The 18,923-nt window shown below is 32.2% G+C and overlaps 2 protein-coding genes across 3 annotated transcripts; one reads left to right on the top strand and one right to left on the bottom strand.

Moving 5' to 3' along the window:
- The first annotated feature begins 316 nt into the window (after nt 1–316).
- LOC125862543 (65-kDa microtubule-associated protein 1-like) lies at nt 317–5,041 on the top strand. Its single transcript, XM_049542646.1, has 10 exons — nt 317–426; nt 765–848; nt 1,058–1,261; nt 1,386–1,634; nt 1,733–1,948; nt 2,438–2,593; nt 2,680–2,991; nt 3,683–3,770; nt 4,352–4,500; nt 4,587–5,041. The coding sequence occupies exons 2-10, from the start codon at nt 786–788 to the stop codon at nt 4,872–4,874; spliced, it is 1,725 nt and encodes a 574-aa protein (XP_049398603.1). The 5' UTR covers nt 317–426; nt 765–785; the 3' UTR covers nt 4,875–5,041.
- A 3,555-nt stretch (nt 5,042–8,596) lies between these two features.
- On the bottom strand, nt 8,597–16,801 carry LOC125862547 (indole-3-acetate O-methyltransferase 1-like). Of its 2 annotated transcripts, XM_049542654.1 has the most exons (5): nt 16,779–16,801; nt 13,343–13,449; nt 12,412–12,831; nt 10,452–10,727; nt 8,597–9,071 (listed from the first exon to the last, which is right to left on the bottom strand). In XM_049542654.1, exons 2-5 carry the CDS (start codon nt 13,400–13,402, stop codon nt 8,718–8,720), a joined length of 1,110 nt encoding a protein of 369 aa, XP_049398611.1. In that variant the 5' UTR covers nt 13,403–13,449; nt 16,779–16,801; the 3' UTR covers nt 8,597–8,717. The 2 variants fall into 2 exon arrangements, with proteins under 2 accessions (XP_049398611.1, XP_049398609.1); XM_049542652.1 differs by lacking the exon at nt 16,779–16,801 and having other exon boundaries at nt 13,343–13,527.
- Nucleotides 16,802–18,923: the final 2,122 nt, after the last annotated feature.

Below are 18,923 nucleotides of genomic sequence, written 5' to 3'. Positions count from 1 at the left end.
TTTTAACTTGACACATCAATTAAATTTTATTTTTTTTGATATATCGATTTTACCTCTATTACTAAAGTAGAATCTTAAACATACTTTCTCACTGGTCACTACATTTCTCAAAGAAGTTAACTCAATTGGTTGTCTTTTTGGCTCCGGACTCGCCTAGTGCGACCGAATCAAATCTCAATGTCATGTTGGTAAATAAATCCATAAGAAGTGGCAAAAGATTATCTCTGAGTCATTACATATAGGAGGAGGCAGTGAGGGCCCCACACTGGACTCTCTATATTTCCGTCTTCCAATATATCCTTTTCACTGTCGTAGAGGGTCACTCACTCACTCTCTGCTCACTGATTTTACACAAATTCTGATAAAAGTAGTGATAGTCAAGCAGATCTGTCCACCACATTCTCCCAACTAAACCCTACTATCTCTGTAAGCATTCCTGTTTTTTTTTCGACTAGTAATGGCATGGTACTATTTTGCTCTTATATTTTCTGTATATAACGGATCATGTTGGAATTTCATCGCTGCACTTATTGACTAGATATCAAATCTGACTAATGAATTGCTGTGTTCAATCACTTTGATTGTGGCATAAGGAGAAGATTCAATTGTAGCAGCAATTTTTCTGCTTTTCAATTTCGTCAATTATTCACACAGGAAAATGATTATTATTATGTTGTAGTGCGAGTTTCATTGTATATTTGAAACGATATATGGCTTTGTGTTTTGAATTTGACCTGGTTTTGTATATATATATATATGTTCAGGTTTGATCGGAGTAACTGAAGATGGGAGGAGTGGATGTTCAAAATGGAGAAACAAGTTGTAGTTTTCTACTACAGCAGTTGCAGGCAATTTCTATTATTCTTCATGTTGAATTTCTTGTTTAACAAATAAATCATGTATTATCTGTAAGAGCAATGCGGTATTCTTAATCTATGTTGCTAGGATTATTCCAAAATGCTGATCAGTAGTGCGGCGACATTTTTGGAGATTTGGAGCAATATAGTTGTAATAGTATAATGAGTGATGGCTAAATAGTTTTTTTCTGAAAATGCAGCAAATTTGGGATGAGGTTGGTGAAACTGATGAAGATAGAGATAAGATGCTTCTTCAGATAGACCAGGAGTGCTTGGATGTTTACAATAGAAAAGTTGACCAAGCAGTGAAATCTCGGGCTCACCTTCTTCAGGCTTTGGCAGATGCCAAAGTTGAATTCTCCAGGCTGCTATCAGCCCTTGGAGAGAAAACATATGATGGAATTGTGAGTGATTGAATTTCAGATTGGCTATGGATAGGCGGAGTTATTTAAAATTCTTAGCTGGAAGTCATTAGACTGTTTCCTTTTCTAATATTCAATTTTTTTTTGTCTTGGGGATTGTTTGCAGCCTGAGAAGAATTCAGGATCAATCAAGGAACAACTTGCAGCTATAGCACCAGCACTGGAAAAACTGTGGAAACAGAAAGACGAAAGAGTAAAGGAGTTCTTGGATGTACAATCACAAATCGAGAAGATTGGCAGCGAGATTGCAGGGACTAGTGAGCAAGTAGAGAGTCCTAAAGTAGATGAGTCTGATTTGTCTCTTAAAAAGCTGGATGAGTTTCATGCACAGCTTCAAGATCTTCAAAAAGAAAAGGTTTAGCCATATTTTAGTCGGATTTATTCCTTTACAACTGTTAAAGTAGTTCAGCCTCCAATGAGCTACTCACCATACATCCTTGTTTAACATCGCAGAGTGAGAGACTGCACCAAGTCCTTAATTTCGTGAGCACAATACATGATCTATGTGCTGTTCTCGGCATTGACTTCTTTAGTACTGTCACTGAAGTTCACCCAAGCCTGAACGATTCTACTGGTGTACAATCGAAAAGTATAAGCAATGACACACTATCAAGTCTGGCTAGAACTGTCTTAGCACTAGAGGAAGATAAGAAGCAAAGATTGCAGAAGGTAAAAGCCCTTGTTGTTTTAAGTTGGTCCTTTCACTTAGCCTAACACTTCATACCAAGTTAGGATGTACGGTATATGAACAGTCAATAATGGACATATGTTGAAATACCTACAAGTTATGTCAAATTTTGTTCAACTGTACGTGGATCCTTAAGTACCTTGCTGTATATGGAATCTCTTGTCCATCCTCTGTACATGAAAGGAAATTTTCTCCTCTGAATTGCTTAATCATAATTAGCTTCTCATAGTTCATTAACCTGCCCATGATAGCATTTGTTGATGTTGGAATTTCTTGCAATTGCTAATTTGCTTCTCTGTAGTCTTTTCACTATAATTTGGAAAATCACATCAAGATGGAATTTAACTAAGGCCTTCGGTTGTGTCTAAGTAGTGTTCTCTTGTGTCTAGATGATAAGTGTTTTGGCCAGTCCTCCATTTCTTTGAAACACACTCTCTAACTTTAACCCCNCCCCCCCCCCCCTCTTGCAGCTCCAAGAACTTGCAACTCAACTGATTGATTTATGGAATTTGATGGATACAACCGAAGAAGAACAGAGCTTGTTTGACCATGTCACCTGCAACATATCTGCTTCAGTTGATGAAGTGTCCATTCCTGGAGCTCTTGCTCTTGATCTGATTGAACAGGTATAGGAGATGATATGTGTTTTGAAATTTATTTTGAGCATTTATAGTATCTTGTCGGTAATTGACTTTAGCTTGTTATCGTCCAGGCTGAAGTGGAAGTTGAAAGACTTGATCAGCAAAAAGCTAGCAGGATGAAGGAGATTGCTTTCAAAAAGCAGGCAGTGCTTGAAGAGATTTTCGCTTGTGCCCACATAGATATTGACTCCGAGGCTGCTCAAAACAAAATTATGGCACTAATTGATTCTGGGAATACTGAGCCTGCAGAGTTACTTGCGGACATGGACAACCAGATTGTGAAAGCAAAAGAGGAGGCTGATAGCAGGAAAGAAATATTGGATAAAGTTGAAAAATGGATGGCATCTTGTGAAGAAGAGAGCTGGCTTGAAGACTACAACAGGGTAAATATATCTCGTCTTCGTCATGCTGTCTGTTTTTATGTAAATATGAGATAAATTAATCTTGATTGTTAGTATGCTACTTTCAGTGGAAACACCACCCCGGTGGTCTTTTTGTCTTCCCACCCAAACAATGTCACATAAAAGAAATGGAGGGAGTAATTGAAATCACAGGGGATCTATCTCGAAAAAGAATCTGGCTATTCATGGTTTGAGCTTTTCATAAATATATCTTCCAAAGAGATCAAAGAAACCAGTAAAGCATTCTTTGATAAGAAAATTGAAAGTGTAGTGAAATTTTAGCTTAGCCACTTTACAAAATCTACAGCATGAAAGCGTGGTTGATTACTAAAAGAATATAGTAATCACAAGTTTGTTAGAAATTTTAGTTGTTGTTGGAGCAATAGTGAAAATGGGCTTATTGATGCGCTCATATGTGGTATATGATAGTCAGTTGTAGAAGATAAACAATCATCTGCCTAGAAACAGATGCTTCTAATTCTGGCTTCATCTGTACCATCTTTATAATTTAGAAGTACTAATGAGCAAGTTTTTATAGTAATCTGATTCATACCGATAAGATTTTGGAATTTGGTTAAAATGTGGTTTGCATGCTCCCCATTCATCAAAACATGTTGGAGGTGTCTCTCCCGATAATTATGATATTAAAAAGTCATCATTTATGGTGAAACAGGATCAGAACCGGTATAATGCAAGCAGAGGTGCACACTTAAATTTGAAGAGGGCTGAAAAGGCTCGGATATTGGTCGGCAAAATTCCAGGTAATGCCAAATGGCGATACATATCCCTATGTAGGGGTGTGCATTATTTGGACTATACCGAAAAACCAAACCAAATTGAATTTCTTTTTTTTATTAGGTTTGGTTTTTGGTTTTGGTTGGTCTCGGATAAGATTTAATTTTTTGGTTTCTTTGTTTAGTTAAAATATAAAAACTGAAAAATGAATAAACCAAATTATTATAAACACATCTGATTCTTGGTATATGACGAGTAAAGGAATCAAATAACTTTAAATAAGTACCTATTTAGTGCTACTTGACATGTTTCTGGGATGTTATTCATACTGCCATTACTATTACAAGGATTCCATTGATACTCTATCTAGTGTCTTAGGTTACTAAATTTATCCTTACACTCAAGGAGCTTTGAGATTCTTTGCTCTCCGGAGGAAGTTCAACAATTTAAGTTTACATAATTATTCATACAAATTGCTGAGTTTGAATATGTAATCCCTTAATTTGTAATGTTGATCATTACTGGCAGAAGATTTCCCTGTTAATTGCCCAGTGACATGATCCTTACCCCGGTATTATAATGCTAATTGACAATGTTGGCTATGTAGCTCTTGTGGATTCCTTGATTGCCAAAACAAGAGCATGGGAACAAGATCGCGACACCACATTCACATATGATGGTGTTCCACTTCTTGCCATGCTAGATGAATATATGATGCTCAGGCAAGATAGAGAAGAAGAGAAACGAAGGTTGAGGGTAAGCACATTATATTTTAGGCGCGTGATCAATTTATTTACTATATAAGGGGTTGTTATTACGAGCATTCTATTGGTATTGTGCAGGACCAGAAGAAGTTCCATGAGCAGATCAAAGAACAAGAAACACCATTTGGATCAACACCAAGCACTGCTCGACCCCTCGGTACAAAGAAGGTGGTGGGTCCAGGAGCAAACGGGCCAGGCAACAGAAGGCTGTCTCTTAACTCACATCAAAATGGTTCCAGGTCAACAACTAAAGACGGGAAGAGAGACCACTCGAGAACGGTTGCTCCTGTAAACTATGTAGCCATTTCAAAAGATGATGCAGACTCTCACATTTCTGGAACTGAACATATTCCCAGCACACCATAGTAACTACTGAATTAGAGACATATGTGCAGTATCTTTTGTTGTGATTAGTAGCCCGGATCATGTAGCAGGATAAATATTTCGATGAGTAATCGCGTAGAGACCGATTAGCTGTTTGTGTTATAGTGGTAATATTAGAAATTCCTTTGAATCATTTGCATTTGTCTGAATTCTGCATCGACATTGTTTAATCACTTCTAGCAAATGTGGTTAGCTTTTGCCACGGGAACAAACAAATTAAAACATTCATGGCCAAAATTAAAAGTGTATCTAGGTCCAGTAAGGAAATTAGATTTTGTTTTAAACGATAGGTACATAATATATTTTATACAAGTGTAAGTAGAAGTGTATCTATGCTCATACTCAGAGACCGTAATCAGCTTATGATTAATTACACAAGAAAATACACATCTATTTCCATTCTTAAGATCTTGAGTCATGCTGTTATATTTGTTATTTCATGATATGCTTATGCATGGTAGATGAACCATCATATTTCATGGTGGTAAAATGCACCCATTAGTACTGAAAAACATTTTTTCGCACGCTTAAAAAATTCTTTTTAGCTTTCAGTTTTGGGAAGAGTAGTCTTAAGGTTACCTACAATATTTATTCACATAAACAATAGGCTTCATTTATTAGACCGATTTCACTACTTATAATAGGATTTTCCTCATAACTCCTAGTTCAGTAATAGCAGTTGGCTTCTCAGTAAATATTTCAACGTCAAGATTTAAAACTCCAAAGTTGATCCGTTCACATTAATATGAGAAGTTGAATCTGTTAAAAATCATAATAGAAGCAAAGTGCGAATGAAGAACAATGGCTACTCATTCATTAATGCTTTTATAAACTTAAACATACATCAGATTTAGAAATAGTTTATGTACTCTTAAATGCATGATGGTATCCTCTTTTGGGAGAAACATCAAAATACAACATTAAACACAATTATATTACAGAAAGAACATAATTTGATAATCATCAATGTGCCAATCAATAATATTTACTTCTTTGAATATGGACACATCTAAATTATCGACTCAATGTTCAATAATTATAAAAATACGTAATGAATCTTTGAACGATCCAAGAATGTCTTACAATCACGAACTTTAATTTACCCATAAATTCATTTACAGGAATACGAATTATGGATAATTGAATACAAATATAATCATCATTAAAATTAATTATTCATAAAGATTCGATCACTTAATTTGATGATTAACAAATCACATATAGAATGTAAAACATAAACAATCTAGTTGAAAACCCAACATGATATTAGAATAATGAAACTCAATGATTTTCACAAACAATTAATAACATTACTTTGATCAAGAAAACATACCTAAGTCCATTACATTTTTTTAGTAGTTGAGAGAGGAAAATCATTTTAAGACTACTTTATACTCTAATTACACATGGAAATAGATGTATAAACCTATAATATTATTTTCTCGATGCGTAATATAATGAAGTCATAATGAATTATTTATAATAACAAGACAATTCTGCAGCGTGATGCAAGCACGACACGTACAAAAGGAGGCATGGCGTCCATGCATGTTTGACACTTGTCAAAGAGGTTAGAGAAAATACATTGAAAAAAACCTCTCTAACTTGATCGGATAACTTACTTTAGTACTTAAACTATATGGGCGTTTAAATACCCTCTTAACATCTTTGAAGTATGATATTAGTTATGCATGACCCGTTAGTATAAAAATGTACCCACTAAAATATGTATGACACATGTTCACTATGTGTGGTGTCTAGCATGCGAACATGACATGTGTGCATTGATCAATATTCATGATGGCTCATGTTACGTTTCTCAATCACTTTTTTCTTGTACATCAACACCTCTCAGTTATAAAGAACAGCTTAATTCTCCACTTTTCATCAAAGTGGAAAGTTACTTAAGTGACTTAAAAATTATCTCATAATTTTTTTTTACCAATATTCTGTAATTATAGCCAGAGGCGTATGTAGAGAGGGTGTTGTGGGTTCACGTGAATCCATGCTCCCCTCTCTAGATCATATATAGTAGTATTATATTTTTAAAAAAATATTTAAATATAGATGTGTGAACCCATGTTCAAAGTATCATATAATAATACGATGATGATTAGATGCACCTCTCTAACTGAGGATAAAAATTTAAATCTTATATCTATCTTGTCTTTTTGAGTAACACCACTCCAAGTGGTTATCGGTGACACTTTTGACGTTTCAACTAATTTTTCTTTTAATCTTTCAAAATTTTCAAGTGTCTTACATTGAAAATTCCTAAAAAATTAAGCACTGTAAATTTTTTATATAATTAAATCAATTGTGTATATTAAAATTTAAAACTAATAGTATTATATATTTTGAATCTATAGTTTTTAAAATTTAATGGTTCATATTTAGAACCTAAAAGTCAAATGATCAAATTTATATTTAAGATACATTTCTTCGTAATCGTGCACCCATTTAACCGAAATCCTGGATACGCCTCTGATTATAGCTCTTGTATTTATCAAACCCTACTTAATCACATGAGACATATATCTTAACAAATCATACAAAGAAGGAAAGGAGATCAATAATGCCAACTATGGGGCACGATCGATAAGGCCAACCCCGTTCACTGAGAGACTGGATTATGGTATGAGCCCGTTAAACTCAAGAAATGCAAAATCTTATATGAGATATTGACCGATTAAGATAAGTTCAAACTACAATCGTTCTCGAAAAGATTCACTCATAAGGACTCTAAACCACATGAATAACAATTGAATCATGAAAATAGGGGTCATTATATTCCTGAATAAGAATCTTCTACTTTGATTTGTTTGCTTATTTTTGTTCATTATAGTCTCACTTGTCATACATTATTATTTCCATTTACCAATCTAGCATTATTTTGTTGGTCATCTTAATTTGCGTGTCCTTGGACCCGTTGGACCATGAAACAAATTTAATGGTTACCAATTTAGGGGTAAACATATGGAGATACTCATGTAAAAAGAGATGAAGAAAGTTTTGCCTAAGAAGAAATTAGACATGACAAAAAAGGTTAGGTACAAAGAGTATATATATACCCCACAATTATCCATAGACATCTATACTCCGACAAAATTATATATATTCGACCAATAAAGGAATTGAGATGAAGTTGATTTAACTATATAACTTTATTTACTATGCTTGGACCAAGGGGACATAAAAAATTCAAAATCATCATTTAACAACCAAACTACAGTACTAATAATGTCATACTAAAAAAAGGGAAATCAGACAAGATCGAATAACAAACATATATAGAAATTAGAATTGACTTCTCTTTTTTGCTTCTCCACTTTTGACCCCACACCCTTTTTTTCTTCACCTTTTGTTTTTGGTTGAGGTCCAAGAGAGAAAGACCATTATACCTTTTGCTCATAAATATTCACTCTGGTTCAGCTATGTGATGTAGTTTGATTTGATACGGAGTTTAAGAAAGAAATAATGATGTTTGAAACTTGTGATCTGAAATAAGTCGTAAATGTTTAAGTAACATTTGGGATATTGAAACTTTTTTCTTCACCTTTTGTTTTTGGTTGAGGTCGAAGAGGGAAAGACGATTATACCCTTTGTTCATAAATATATTTCTTCTGTTTCAATATATGTGATGTAGTTTGATTAGATATGAAGTTTAAGAAAGAAAAAATGTGATCTAAAATAAGTCATAAATATTTAAGCAACATTTGGATATTGAAATATTGAGTTGAGGAGTAATTGTCAAGCCTAAACACAAGTTCAACTTTCACAAACTTCATTTCAAGTACTTAAACTAAATATTACCCAAACACAAAACTACACAAGAGAAAGGGAAGCAACTATATGAAAAAACTGAAGTTTTTCAATGAGCTCTTTTGCATGGCGTGAGGCTCGATGCTCAACTCTAGTGAACAGCTCGTCCCCGAGTTGTTCACCAATGTGGGCGTCCACAAGGACGCCACTAACACTTCTGCAGCTGATGGCTAAGGCTCGTCCGACTTCAGCTGCATCATCAGGGTGGTTGACAACTAGAGGACTCCCTCCCCTGAAAACTTGAAGGGTGTTGATAGTGAATGAGCCATTGGCTTCAACCACTTCCTTAAAATCTTGTATACTTGGTGCATACACTGGGATGTTAAAGTTGTCCCTCTTTTCACTTGTAATTAGACCCTGTCATTCAAAACAAATGTTCAATAAACCTTGAGAAATGAATAACATATTCAATATGGTTGTGTAACATTATTACGTCATCTGTCTCGATTTATGTGTTGTAGTTTGCCTGGTATAAAATTTAAGAAAGAAAGAAAGATTTTTAAATTTGTGGTCTAAAATAAGTCATAGCTATTTGTATTATAATAAGTCACTTTAGTAAGGGGTAAAATTAGCATTTTAAAACCAAATCATTACTAAATATATAAATATATCATTCTTTTTTTACTAATAAAAAGAAAAGTGAACCAGATAAATTGGGACAAAGAGAGTATAATAAAGATTGCTTGTTACTACTACTCCCTTTATCTCAGTTTATACAACCCATTCTCCTTTTTATCAGTCTTAAAAAGAACAATACATTTTTATATTTAATAATAATTTGACTTTAAAATATCTATTTTATCTTTAATGAAATAATTTATAGCCACATAAATATCAATTACTTATTCTAGATCACTAGTTTCTAAAAATCTTTTTTTTTCTTCTGTATCAATTCAAACTATATTACATATATTGAGAGAAAAGAAATGTTATTTATGGGATGTATTTTGACTGGTTATCATTATGATATTGCTAATAGATGATGGAATTACAAGAAGTTAAAACTAGTCCAATTGGTGGCCTAAAAAACAATGATAGGAAACAAAAATCATGATTTACTACTATTCATTGAAGTGACTACATGCCTATGCCTGCTTAGTCACAATCCTACTTTGTTTGTTTTGTCAACAAGACGCACTTGGTCTAGATCACACCTTTGAATTTTATTGCTTAAGATGGTTGCTAAAGAATCAAATGGTAGATACTCTGATTGTGACTCTCAAGACTAGTCTAAAATTGTCCCAAAACTACCAACTTTTTCCACAAAAAGGAAAAGACAAGAAGGCAATAACAAAATGTACTATTCCCTCATTTCCATTTAGATAATGTAGTTTGACTAGATATGAAATTTAAGAAAACAAGATTGTTGATACTGTAGTCTATAGTCATAGTTATTTGTGTGACTACAAATAATCTCATAAGGATAAAATAAGCATTTAACTACATGTCATTTTATGAGACTAGACTAAAATGGAAGTATGTCATATAACTTGAGACAAAGAAAGTATAAGTTATATGCTCAATTAGATTTTAAACATGTTAACGTACTCATATCAAATCCTCTAAAACATAATTAATTATTTGGAGGTCTCGATACATGAATAACAATAACTGTTAAAAGGTTTAGAGCAACATATATAACGACAATATAAACAACTTTTACACAATCAATACAAATTACCTATTATAATCTCCTATATGGTGGGATAAAGAAGAATGAGACAATTAATTAGTTACCTCTTGGACAAGATCATCCCAAGCATCTTGAAAATGAGTCCCAAAAAGAAGTCCAGCCCCACCTTGGTCTGTTGGATCCATAGAGGTCCTTCCTAAGCAAACTAAGAACATGGAACCACCCCTCTTCATTTCTTTAGATCTTGCACAAAGGAAATTAGCCAAGTCACTTTGAAATTGCTTTTTGTAGGCCTTTGTTGTGCTCTCATTTGCACCATGGATGTATATCCTTCCCTTGTTGTATGCAACATTTTGCTTATCCAACACTACATCCGGCACCTATCGAATTTCAAACACAACTTCAATTAATCTGATATTTCTTGAAGACACTTATAACTTACTATTCTCTTCGTCCCATTTTATAGAAAGGTGTTACAATATTTCAAGAGACAATTTGAAGAACAAAATCAAGAATTGAAAGTCAAAAGTCAAAAGCAAATATCTATCTGCTTTTGACTTTTGACCATTTTCTTATACTCTATGTCCACTTTGATTTGTCATGTTGCATTTTTCGAAAGTCACTTTGACTGATTTTCAAAGTAAAATTAGATTGTATTCATTCGATATTTTAAACAAAAAATTTAGATATTCAAAAATTATACGAAGAGTACTATATATTCCAATTTTTGCATATCAATATGATGAAAAAATACATCTAAAATGTTAGTCAAAGTTATTATCGTTTGACCCTAAAAAAGGAAACTATGACAATTAAAAATGGACGAAGATAGTACTACGTACCTCCGTCCACTTTAAATTGCATGATTTCCTTTTTTCAGAGTCAAATTATAAGAACTTTGACTAATATTTTATGATATATTTTTTCATCATATTGATATGCAAAAAATTGTAATTTATAGTAGTACTTTTCGTATAGTTTTTGAATGTCTAATTTTTTTTGTTTAAAATATCAAATTAATGTAATTAATTTAACTTTGAAAATATTTTGAAAAACGCAATATGACAATTAAAAGTGAACAGAGGAGTACTTTCTAAGCCTAAAACCAGACACTTTTTAAAATTAAAAAGTGCTTAAAAACAAAAAAAATACATAAAATTAAGTCCACTAAACATCCTCTTAAACAGGTAGTGGTTTTGACAAAACTAGGGGACATAATTTTGATTTTTTTTTTGTGACCTTATCAAAGAAAATAAAGTAGTTAAGATGTTGATGCATTTTCAAACTTAAAAACCATATAAAATTCATTAATTTGTTTTCCTTTAACGGTAAATCATCCTCGGGATTAGCAAAAATACCATTATTTCCGCATTTCTCTATCTTTTTCTCCATGCTATGTAACTACTTATATATTCTATATTATTTTTATAACTGACCATGACTTAAATGACATACTACTTTTGACTTCTGTTTAGGAAAATATTATATGTTGTCTCAAATATTAGTTTTAATAATACACATATGTGTACACACAAAATAAGAAATTATTTATTATGTTTTTTTTTTTCCTATGAGAGTTTTACCAAAATACAAACTAATTTAAATTATGTACACTTATACACTATCAAATTAGTTACCTTTTTTACCAGACTTAACAATCAATACTTGTCAGGAGATCTACTTGCAGTTAGTTACCATGTGAATATTTTATATACCGTCAAATATTTAATTAAGAAATTTAATTATTAATCATTAAAGAACACAAAAGAAAGAATTTCAAATTTACAAGATACGATCTATTTTTACTACTATTCTTTTTTCATATTCCCCTATTCTGCTGATGAGATGTGAATATACCACTATCTCGATATCATAAACCAGACTGTGAAGCAAAAATTGAACTTACACTAAAAAGTTGAAATACACAAAACTATTATTAAAGGCATACTAAAGTGAGTTTCATAATTTCGAAAAAGTTATACGATGATAAAATTAAAGTGGAAATAAAAAGTTTTTTTTTTGTTTTTTTTTCGAAAATGTCCATGCTGAAGCAGAAAAACTAACCTGAGAAAGCCAGTGCAAAGAAAAAGCAGAGTAGAAAACGTCAATGGATCTCGCCGGAAATAAACGCCGGTAAAATGAACCTGGAACTCCGGCAGCAAAATACGAGCGGTGGCTATTGGAAGCTAAACATTCCTCCATCCCATTATTAGCCAACGGAGGCAACAATTGAAACAGTGTGTTGAAATCATTGGACGGAAGGTCACAGAAAAAGGCGGAAAATTCTGGTATCTGTTGATCTGTTGTGTCAAATCTCTTCCTCATGTGTTCAACAATCACGTCGATTATGTAAACAGTGTTGCTGCCACAAGAACATCCTAAATCGACTATCACGAAAGGAATGTCGTTATCGGATGAACTGATCAGTTGGACTCCGTCAAGGGTTTCTTTCAATAAATGCAGCATTGATCGAGCATGTTGTCCCTGTATATATACGCGACAAAATTCAATTCAATTCTTGTTAGTAAAAATCCCAAAATAATGTTCTTTTATCATTTTTGTGTTATTTCTGAATGGAGAAAACGACCGTCACTTTCTTCCCAAAAATATCAGTTCCACATTCAAGGTCTAGTCTGAGAGCAAAAAAGGTGATAAATTCAATTTAAGCTTGTATGCAAGAATCGCAAAATAATGTTCTTTACCATTTTTGTGTTACTTCTGAATGGAGAAAACTCACGGGATCACTTTCTTTCCAAAAATGTCAGTTCCACCTTCAAGGTCCAGCCCGAGGGCAAAACGGTGATAAAGAGAGTGAAGCTTTCGTACTACTAGATTATAAACATTTTTATATGGCAAATGATCACAACTTTGTTTTCAAATGTATCATGTCGAAACTAGGGTCAAAATTAGAAAGTTTTGACTCTAGAAATGTGAACAGTGCTACATGAAACAATAATAAAATTAAGGTGTGTAAGAGATCGATGGATGGATGAACCTGGGCTTGAGAATTGTTGACATAGCTAGCTTCACCTTTGCCTCCTTTCATGCTAAGCATTCTTTCAAGCTTCAAATTGGACACCACAACATTGTCTTTGTTATCACCTAATGTAGCCATATTGCATACAAATATATTTTGATTAGTACTACAACAAGAGGAAGTAATAATAATACTATGGTTAAGTATATGTTTGAGAATTATAAAAATGACAAATGCAAGCAGGTTATATATAGAGTTTAGAAAAGCTAAAGAAGGATTTTATCATTTTCTAGTGGTTAGGATACATACTCATCAAAAGATATGTGTTTTTGACAGAATCTAAAACATAAAAGTTAAAAAATAAAAATCTAAAGATGATGAATAAATTTATTATTTGAATTAAGGGGGGTGGGTAGAGAGCATATAAAGAGGATATGGGCTTCACATGTAAATAAAAATAAAACCAAACAAGGCCCAAGATTGACGCCGTAATTACATAATTATATTGAATCTCTAAGCAAAAATTCTGTTAATTAAAGAGTCAAAGAGATCTAAAGGGAGTAGGAAATGATCATTCAACTTTTTGTCCCTTCATTTATTCGATTATTATGCTAAATCTCAACAATAAACTCCTAAATCTCATTTCCACCACTTATTTTAAATCTATACTATACCTGTTTAATTTCAGTTAAAGGCGAATTCAGACTGAATTCAAAAATTTAAATGTATGAGTGAAAATTCAAATTTCAATTTGAAGTTAATGGATGCGCTTCACCTAGATATTGTTATTTTTTAGGGGCGGAACTAGAAATTAGGATACAGGTTCGGCTGAACTAAGTAATTTTTGTTTAAAATTACTATGACGTTTTCGTTAACAATTTTAGAAACCCGCATAACTAATACATATACTCTAATAAGTTATGAGGGAATCTAAGTATTATTTTATGTAGGATAGGCGGTTGAATAACTAATACATGCATAAAATATTAATACATAGATTCACTCATAACAAATCCCTACATTATTAATATCTTCATAACCCTAATCAGCTACCAAATGATCCCCAAGTTTAGAATCCAATTACTAACACTTAATATCGTCATTATAAAATTCAAAACCTATAAAACTAAAATTTTGGATTCACCTCCTATTATTCTCCTCTCACATTGAAAGCTAGATCCCAATTATTTTACACACTTATTTGATTCCTTCTTCTAAGATTATTTATATAAATATTACCCTAAGGCATCCTATTGGATAATTTGGAAGCATATAGTGGCGTGTGTGTATATATATTCTAACAGAGGCGGACTCACACTTTAGGTGGAGTGCACGTCCACCCGTTAACTTTGAAAAAAACATGTATATATATGTATATTTATCTTGAAAAACTGACAAAAAATAGGATATAATTAACAATGCACTCATGGAAAGCATAAGATCAGTGTTATTGTGTTGCTGGTACAAGCTAGAAGATTCATTTGCAAGACCTTGAGTTTGAATTCAACTACATTTTTTATTTCACTATTTTTATTATAAGTTTAGATCATAATTAAGTTAAGGTAATATTGGTGCACTCAAAGTCTTTAAATCCTGGATTCGACTCTGTTAATTCTAACGTGCATGCCATAATCAAACAATGAAGGTAATTAGGAAAATCAATTAGCTACAGCAACCCTCTAATCACATTTGACTATAACCGTTTATCCGTTAACATAATCATTAGAGAAATGAAAAGTTATATAATAATACTATATTATAAAATAAATAAAGCCCTTTTGAAAATCATATAAAGCAACAATAAAATCTGTGGGTCCAAATATCAGACTAGAATATATGTCGATTAGGGTAAACCTAACACAAACAATAAGAACAAATATATTTTATTTTTTTTGTCTATAAACAACTACCAAATGAGGCGAATCAGAAGACTTTGGATGCACCAATATTACCTTAGCTCAAATATGAGCTCTAAGATAAATTTAAATAAAAACAGTAAAAATAAACACTCTAGTTTGATTCAAATTCAGGTCTCACGAGTGGATCCTCTAGCTTGTACCAATAGAACAATGACACTCCTATGCTTTTCATGGGTGCACTATTAATTATATCCTAATTTTTGTCAATTTCTTAAAATAGATATACATATATATACATGATTTTCTTTCAAAGTTACCGGATGCATGTGCACCTCACCTAGAGGGGTGGGTCCACCTCTTGCCAAAATGCATAGTATATCTACACTAAATGATTAAGGTATATAATTATTAAAAAATCCTAAAAAGTATAGATTATATGTGTTTGTTGCTAGTTAAGTATAATTTTTTAGTTCCTTTAGATAATGGCAAATCATGAACTAGTAATATTTGTAATTAATACATACCTAAACCATGATTTGATATTCCAAATACGATTTAATTTTCTAATTTATGTATGTTTGTCGTATCTAATTTGGAAGTTGACATTTTGTCTACTAGAGGAACTAAGATTAACTGAAAATTAAGTGATAATTAATAGTGTTTCACCTAATTAAGTGTCATCTTTCCAGAAGTCATGGTCCATTTTGTTCCCAAGCTATAGGGTCTAACTCTAGGTGGCTAAAGGATCTTGTTGTATCTTATTAGGTCAAAAGAAATACTAAATATTAATTATATGTTTTGTGTTGTAGAGACTTTACTAGAGGGGAAAAATTGACACGGAAAAAGTCGATTTTTATTGATTTGGTTTGATAAGGTGAAAAATCGAACCAAATCGATCTATGTAACCTCTAACCCTTGGAATGAAATTTTATAATAGGGACCACTTCCCTTTTATAATAGATTAATTAAGATTATATATAATGAATTTCACATACTGTCAAATTAGGTCTTGACCATAGCTAAGTGCTAATTCATACTCTAAAAAGGATTAGATGTAAAAGTTAGCTCAAATGGAGAAGAATTGTCTAAGTCATATAAGGAGTGTTGAGATCTTTTTTCGATCTGACGTGGGACATTCTCATCCCCCTACCATACACCGTCTGGACTAATGAACCTGACTTTGAATATACTATAGAAAAAATTTACACTTTGGACCTAACTCACTTACAACTAGTTCAAAAAGGAGGTTGATTGCCTTAGTCATGAGATCTTGTCCCATATCGATGTGGGACATTCTCACCCCCTCCCCCCCCCCCCCCCCCCCCCCCCCCCCACACACACACCATACACCGTTTGGACTAATGTATCTAACTCTAATACTATAAAAATTAAATTTCAAGACAAATTCACTTTCAAGAAAAATTATCTTAAAAATGAGGAAAACTGGCCTAGCTAGTCATGAGATCCTAATTATCCCGATTCAATGTGGACATTCTCATCACATACAAGATGGTTAACTAAAAACAATAATGCATACGAAGCAATATAATTTAATTTTCAAGGATTTATTTTATGCAAGAGAAGTATATTCTTACTTGTTGATTGTTGAGAATTAACTCCTTCTGTAGTTTTTTCACTTTCTGTTTGGACTTCCATCAATACTAGATCAAAGTAAATGTGCACTAGACCTTATTTTGAGCTAAACTCATTTCAAAAGAAAAAAAAAACAAATGGACCTGACTCAAATACTACAAAAAAAAATTAATTTTAAGCCAAAGTCACTTTGAAAAAAATTACCTCAAAAAGGGGAAGATTGACCGAGTCATGAGATCTTATCCTGATTCAATGTGAGACAATATTCTCATCACACACGAGATGTTTATACAAAAATAATACAAAAATAACGATGTACACATAGTAATACATCTCAAAAAAGAGGAAGATTGACCGAGTCATGAGATCTTATCCCGATTCAATGTGAGACATGATCATCAGACACAAAATGGTTATATAAAAATAACGATGCACACATAGTAATACAATTTAATTTCAAGGATGATTTTACCAAAGAGAGTATTAACTTACATGTTAATTGTTGAGAAAATGACTCCTTCTTCCGATACAAGCGCCATCATAGTAGTTTCTTCACTTTTTGTTTGAACTTCCATTAGAAATAGATTAAAGTAAATTTGCACTAGACCTTATTTCAAGAAAAAAAAAAACAAATTGTAGAATGTGTATAAATGAATGATAACACACCTTTATTTATACATAAATAAAATTTGGCTAGTTATAATTAGTCATATTTGATTAATAATCCAAGTGTCTTTCATTTTTGTTAATAATATAAATGTAAAATTTGTTCATTTACTTATACTAGATATATAGACCATGTTGCAAGCGCTTAATTAAGGAATATAATTTAATTTGTCCAGATCATTACACATTTTGTTTTAATAATATAAATGTAAAATTTGGTCATTTACTTATACTAGATATATAGACCATGTTGCAAGAGCTTAATTAAGGAATAAAATTTAATTTTGCCAGATCATTACACATTTTGTTTTAATAATATAAATGTAAAATTTGGTCATTTACTTATACTAGATACATAGACCATGCTGCAAGAGCTTAATAAGGAATATAATTTAATTTAGCCAGATCATTACAAACTATTATGAATGATGCATAGTGAATAAGATAAACAATCCAAATATCTTTCATTTTTGTTTTAATAATATAAATGTAAAATTTGGTCATTTACTTATACTAGATATATAGACCATGTTGCAAGAGCTTAATTGAGGAATATAATTTAATTTGGCCAGAACATTTCACATTAATATGGATGATTCATAAAGAATTATAAGATCAATAAAAAATCTTTTCCTTAATTTTCTCTCCATTTTTAGACATAGAAAGTTTGAGAGTTTAAATCACATCCCAAACTTAAATTTATTTATTTTTTATAGTAAATATCTTACAAGTAGTTGAAAGTTAACAACTTTCATTTAAATATATGTGTAGTTCATGTGACTATCAACAAAAGTTTTCCTTCGTAATTTCATTACATGCTATAAAAATGTTTAAGTCAAATTGAATCTTAATTGTTTTTAAAGTCAAATTATAGTTAGATCAATAATTTTTCGGGACAGTCTCATATTAAGGTGATCAAAATTTTTATTATGTCTCGCATTCGAATTTCATTCTCCATCATAAGAAGTGGAAGTCTCCAGCAAACACCACTTATAGTAGGCTCAATTGAGAAAAAACACATTTCAGTAAGTAATTTTTTTAACATTAAATCACATGAAAACTAAATTAAACAAACACATGCTAATTAATTTTTTTTTTAAAAAATAATGCTAAACTTCATTATCAAAAAAAATCAGGATATGCTTGATATGTAGGACGAGTCATGTTAGAACATCCTCAATGTTATCAACATGGGTTGTGGTGCACTGGTGGGAGTGTTTCACCCTTAACCAGAGGTCTCGGGTTTGAGCCCTAGGTATGGAGAAAAATCTTGTTGGGAGCACCACCCCCGAATGGACCCTGTAGTGCGCGGTCCAAATTTAATCGGAGCTCCAATATAATGTAGGCTCCGGACACCGGGTGGAAAACCAAAAAAAAAAATAAAAACAATCCTCAACGTCTCAAATGGAGTAAAATATATGAACATCATCTTAGTTATTCGTTGACCTCCAAGCTATTTATCAAAAAAATTGAGGATATGC

The sequence above is a fragment of the Solanum stenotomum genome, chromosome 4 (genome assembly GCF_019186545.1).
Source record: "Solanum stenotomum isolate F172 chromosome 4, ASM1918654v1, whole genome shotgun sequence".
NCBI lineage: Eukaryota > Viridiplantae > Streptophyta > Magnoliopsida > Solanales > Solanaceae > Solanum > Solanum stenotomum.
This window is presented reverse-complemented; position numbering and strand designations above follow the sequence as displayed.

Coding starts and splice junctions, on each gene's coding strand:
- LOC125862543 (XM_049542646.1), top strand. CDS start 786: ATGGGAGGAGTGGATGTTCAAAATGGAGAAACAAGTTGTAGTTTTCTA. Junction 2,594..2,679: donor CTCTTGATCTGATTGAACAG/GTATAGGAGATG, acceptor GTTATCGTCCAG/GCTGAAGTGGAAGTTGAAAG. Junction 3,771..4,351: donor ATTGGTCGGCAAAATTCCAG/GTAATGCCAAAT, acceptor TTGGCTATGTAG/CTCTTGTGGATTCCTTGATT.
- LOC125862547 (XM_049542652.1), bottom strand. CDS start 13,462: ATGGCTACATTAGGTGATAACAAAGACAATGTTGTGGTGTCCAATTTG. Junction 10,728..12,411: donor CTTTGCACTGGCTTTCTCAG/GTTAGTTTTTCT, acceptor GAAATTCGATAG/GTGCCGGATGTAGTGTTGGA. Junction 9,072..10,451: donor GGGATGATCTTGTCCAAGAG/GTAACTAATTAA, acceptor TTTGAATGACAG/GGTCTAATTACAAGTGAAAA.